At 41.3% G+C, this 5461-nt stretch overlaps 1 protein-coding gene across 1 annotated transcript; it reads left to right on the top strand.

Moving 5' to 3' along the window:
- The first annotated feature begins 1993 nt into the window (after positions 1-1993).
- On the top strand, positions 1994-2927 carry LOC147336394 (OX-2 membrane glycoprotein-like). Its single transcript, XM_086286189.1, has 3 exons — positions 1994-2037; positions 2127-2500; positions 2593-2927. Exons 1-3 carry the CDS (start codon positions 1994-1996, stop codon positions 2925-2927), a joined length of 753 nt encoding a protein of 250 aa, XP_086142315.1.
- The last annotated feature ends 2534 nt before the right edge of the window (positions 2928-5461 follow it).

Here is a 5461-nt window from a genome sequence, read left to right as displayed (position 1 = left end):
ACCCGTACAGTCTCTGTGTCGTTTTGTTCTCCCAGCTGCTCCCGACGTCGTAACTAACACGCTGAATGGCATATTTGACTGTTACTTGAGAATATTTCTTTGAGTTCTATAGGTTATGGACAATCTCTGCTGATAGGTGCTCACGCCTCGAAGGAAACCCGATCCACAGACGGAGATTTCTTTCAGTAACCATAAATGGTAAGCTGCTCTTTTGTCACACACTACATACACAATATATGTGTTTTAGTGCAAATTGTACATTGCTACATTGTTTTGAATTACCCTCGGCCCGCAGTATATGTGGGCACCTGTCAAAGGTCATTTGGATTTACCAGACCGCTTTGAAAACAACATGAAACAAATGAATGTCTTTGTTGAGCCATGACTGGATTTATCCTTATCCTTCCTAAAGGCCGTTATAACCTTGCACTGCCAGTGGTGAGCTGCACCAGCTGTGACCTAATGTGGTCCCCCTCAGTTAAGGACTTCCAGGGTGGTGGATATTGGCCTGGCACCTTAAATTTCTGCACCCTGTTTTCAATGGATGTCTTTCAGTCTTTCTATGACATTAAGGTCATAAGTAGTTTACTGACAATTATTTAACATTTGAAATGAAAAGATCCGTCAGTCCATTCACATATATACTGTTCAGAGAAGGAATGTAGTTTAGAGGAAAGTGTAGTAGTGTGAAGTGGCTAAACACACTCACCAATTGTTCTAAAATAAACAATTTATCAAAACATTAACAGTCTTTCACACATACATACGGTTTATACACTATTTTAAAAAGAAGGGGTTGAAGACCTGATTGATTACAAAAAGTCTATTAAAATGTTCTGGGTAACCACAGAAATCTTAGTCAGTTATGTCTGAGAGAGAATGTTTATGACAGAAGTAATGCCAAAATCTCAACAAACCAAAGTTACATACATGCTAAAGAGAAAGATCAAACAGTGCTGAAATTAGGAAGTGGGCAATATAGGGCTTCCCCAGTGAAATAACTGATCTGAAATAATTGAGGCACAAATTAATAAATGACATACTAGTAATCCACAGAAGGGGAGGCCTCTGGGAAAATGTAGAAAATCAATGGGAATTTCCAACCCGTTCTCACTCCCAAAGCGTAACATTTTACACTAGGTGACAAATCGTCACCATATTACGTTTTCGGCTACCCACCACGTTCCTAAATGACGACCTCGGAAAAAGAGGAAATATGAGAACCGTCTGGACTGAACCTACACATGTTCGCTCTTTTTCTTCAAATCGCTTAGAAACACGCTATTTAACATCATTAAAGTCCTGGTTAAGGTCAGGAATAAGGTTATGGTCTGGGCTAGGGATAAGGTTAGGTTTAGGGCTGAAATACAGGGCTGGAACGTCTACTACCGCGGGAGCGTCATTGCACTGGATTCCAGCAATAACCCGCCGCGTACCATAAGAACGCCGAAGGTCTCCTTTCGCGTTCCTCAGGAACGCCGCGGGACGTGACAAAACGTCGACATGTTACGCCTCGGGAGTGAGAACGCTCTGGAATTTCTACAGTAGCACGAGTTACCAGTCAATACCAGTCCTGGTATTGGTTATGTTGAAGTGATGGGTTTTATAATTCATTTTTGGTCCACTGAAGGGATTGTTTTGTAACCCCAATATTGATATTTTGTAAATAAAAAATATGACCTCAATTAAACCTTTAAATTCCCTGCACTTGTCATAGATATCTACATGATGTCCAACAAATATACATCAAGTCCAAGGTTCTAATGTTGAACGCCATATTAATGTCCAGCTTAAATCATGGTTGGACCTCCAAATTGTTGGAAAAGTTCAAATGCAGTACAGACCTCCAGAATTGGTCATGGACCAACAGAACCAATATAGACACGATCTGGACATCTATCTGACTTTCTTTGTTTAGTTGGTAGCTAACTGAATTGTCTTACTTTTTTTTATAGATGAAAGAAAATGTCCCTGAAACATACAGTATGAAACAATGAGTGTCAGGTTTATATTTATAGTCTACATCACATTTAAGTGGTACCCATATGTCAATTTGTTTGAGCCTAAAACACAGACTACTCCATGACCCGAATGATTGTTTAATCCTTCCCATCAATACCTCTCAGTTCCACATCTCTAACTCATGTTATTCTCCATGCAGCTCTAACAGCAGTGGTCCAAACACAGCAGACTGTGCTGGCAGCAGTGGGAGAAGATGCTGAATCCAGCTGTCAGCTCTTGGACACTAAAGACGTCCTTCAGGTCACATGGCAGAAAATCTCACGTGATGTGGAGACAAATGTTGCCACCTACAGCAAGTACTATGGTCAGAGAGTGAATGATGGCTTTAACGATAAAGTCAAGTTTAAATACACTGGACTACAGAACTGCTCCATAGTCATCAGGAATGTGACGGAGCAGGATGAAGGATGCTATCACTGTCTGTTTAACACTTATCCTGAAGGCTCCTTCACTGGTAGAACCTGCTTCCAAGTCTATGGTAAGAACTTTTGCATTAAAGTGTTTAAATGTGCTAGAAACTGATTTCCTTTCAACAACATATTCCTTGCAATATCTCCTGATCCTTCACAGAGCTGCATGAACCTGTTGTTGATGTCAGAGAGTCAAACTCTGCTGAAGAGTGGGTTGTTTCCTGTTCAGCCACTGGTCGACCTGCTCCCACTGTAACACTCTCACAACAAGACCTCAGCTTCTCACAGTACAACACTGTCAGTGTGTCCAACACCAACGCTACATTCACTGTCACCACTACAGCTGTGCTCTCAGGTTCACGTAAACACAGCACACAGGTGGGATGTGCAGCACGAGTGCTCTCTGCTCCTCACAGAGAGGTGATGGAGACGATTCCTGAGGTCCAAAAAACATCTGTTGGTGGTGAGAAACTCTTTCTGTATACCACAGACTAGACTAGAGACGGATGATACTTGGGTAAATTTGACTGGGATCTAATAACAATGACTTCAGTACTTCATGAGTGATGTATTATTGTTGGTCAGCGTCACGTTTTTCTGTTTTTTTCACAGATTTTCCCTCAATCACTGTAATAGCTGCAGCAGTGCTGGTGTTGGGTTTGTCTTTTTCTCTTGCTCCACTATGCTGCTTGAAGAAAAGTTACCTTTTCACTTTCTAGTATGTCGTTTTGTAATGTGTCTTATCTCATTAACATGATAGTGATTTATTGATTCTAACCCTAAATCTATCCAGTAATGTCTGCACATATTTTCAGTACTGATTTTAAAGTGTTTTAATCCTTCTGTCACTCAGGGAACCCAATAAGGATTCAAATACTTCAAAAGTCAACCAATGACATTGATGTGTAAGACTATTTAATAATTATTTATTGTTTATATTTCATTTATTCATTCATTCTTTGCACTGTGATTTAACCCATCTTTGTGTAAAGCAGGGGTGTCAAACTCCAGGCCTTGAGAGCCAGCGTCCTGAAGCTTTTAAATGTATCTCTGCTGCAACACACCTGAATAAAATTATTAGGTCATTAGCATGACTCTACCCTACTCAAGTAAATTTAAATAAATGTAAGTACATACCACCAGGTAGCTCCACTCGTACCCAGTGTAACGGGAAGTGAGAGGGTTAGGTTTTGGCGCTTTGAATGTTCAGTTGTGTGATGCAGCGATTAACGTTTGAGTCAAATATTGGGCTCCCTCGTGTCTTCCCTACATTCCTCCACAATGTCCATTTTTGCAAAAATGTACTTCTAGAAGTACTTTTATTGCACAATGTTCATTCACTCATGAGCTGCTGCAACATGAATCAAATGGCTGAACTGCCACCTTGGCGTGCAGTCAAGTTCTACAGTCTGCTAATGATCTAATAATAAGTATTAATATTCCTCACTCACCTTACTAAATGTTTGTGAACACAGCCAGAAACATTTGCATCACAAACACAGACTAGTGTTTATTAGCAGAAGCTTTTGGGTGGTTGCTCTCAAACCTGTGTACAAGTTGAAGCATTAATGGTCCCTTCACTGATTTCCAGGTATCCAATGTCAGGGCTAACAGATGGATTCAGACGCAGGCAGCGTTCTGGCAAGCAAAGGGTTGACAATTTATTAACACAGAAGGGAAACCACAGTGATGTGTATATACAGTGAATGGGGCAGGGCTTCAGGGCTCCAGGGGAAGGAATCCACACTCGCTCCCCACTCAGCCCAAACTCCGCCACTCCTCTTCTTACGCACACTCGCTTCTCCACAGCCACTCTCGCTCCAATTTCCACTTATGTTGACACACACAGGGATCACAGGTCAGGGTCCGCCACCAGTTCCGGGGAGATCTAAACACAAAGAGTCCAATTAGATCAATACGCCACACAACACTGAGAGAGTTTGTCTTAGGAGAGCTGAGAGCACGAACATGGGAGGTTCAACGTTCCAGTGCCGAATACTCCGTGCCGCAGCGTTAAATAGGCAAGGGGGACGCCGCCTGATCAGCAACAGGTGTAGAAATCACCGCAGATACGTGGGCCAAGGGTGAGAGCCCACAATGAGCTCCACCCAGGGAAGCAGGAGAGAAAACAAAACAAACCTGTGGCCAACATGAGCGAGCCGGAGAGGCACAGGGACCATGACAGCCAATACCAAGTGCACAAGTTCACCCCAGATGGTTCCTCTTCTCTGTAACTTGGAGGATGTGGAGTAGGCTGTATTTTAATCAAAGACATATCAATCAATCAATCAATCAATCAATCAATCAATCAATCAATCAATAACCATGTCTAAAAACAACACAGGTTGACCAAAGTGCTGTACACAGTAAAAGAAAAAGTAAAAAGTAGAAACAAATACACACAATGAACAAAACCAAAAATAATCCCAAATTTCGTTTTTTTTCCTGAAGGGGTCAAACACTTTTATGCAAGAATGACAGCGAGGTGAAAAACCTTCACCCGCAAGAAAACTCGAGCTGTGACTCATAGTACGAACACACACCTCACAGTAACACACTTTGTTTAATGTGAACTTTTTGCCAAGCTAGCTAATCCTGACCAACACACCAGACACAGAAGATAAAGGAACGATGTTTTACTGTTAGAGACAGAAAGGTTAAAACATTTTGGCAGAGGGCTAAAAGGGGCTAAAATTACCCAAAAAGAAATTCCATTTGACCAAAAACACTTAATTTTTAAAAATTAAGTATATAGTTATGAATAATGAACAAATAATTAACAAACTGGGGTTTATAAATCGTGTAACACATCCTTATGGTAAGAAATTTTACCTTAATGCGTTACATGTGTTAGAAGTCAATGTATCTTTAACAATATACTCCTTATTTTATATCTCCTGATCCTTCACAGAGCTGCATGAACCTGTTGTTGATGTCAGAGAGTCAAACTCTGCTGAAGAGTGGGTTGTTTCCTGTTCAGCCACTGGTCGACCTGCTCCCACTGTAACACTCTCACAACAAGACCTCAG

Source organism: Aulonocara sp. 'chitande type north' Nkhata Bay, linkage group LG3, assembly GCF_057382095.1.
Source record: "Aulonocara sp. 'chitande type north' Nkhata Bay isolate Kocher_YH1m ecotype deep benthic linkage group LG3, A_spYH_male_GT1.1, whole genome shotgun sequence".
Classification (NCBI taxonomy): Eukaryota; Metazoa; Chordata; class Actinopteri; order Cichliformes; family Cichlidae; genus Aulonocara; species Aulonocara sp. 'chitande type north' Nkhata Bay.
The sequence above is the reverse complement of the archived record's forward strand: the minus strand, read 5'-3'. Positions and strand labels throughout refer to the sequence as shown.

Excerpts from the sequence above, each read along its gene's own strand:
- LOC147336394 (XM_086286189.1), top strand. The coding sequence starts at position 1,994 with ATGAGTGTCAGGTTTATATTTATAGTCTACATCACATTTAAGTG. Across the intron at positions 2,038-2,126 it reads GTCTACATCACATTTAAGTG|TTCCACATCTCTAACTCATG; the intron begins GTACCCATATGT and ends AATACCTCTCAG. Across the intron at positions 2,501-2,592 it reads AACCTGCTTCCAAGTCTATG|AGCTGCATGAACCTGTTGTT; the intron begins GTAAGAACTTTT and ends GATCCTTCACAG.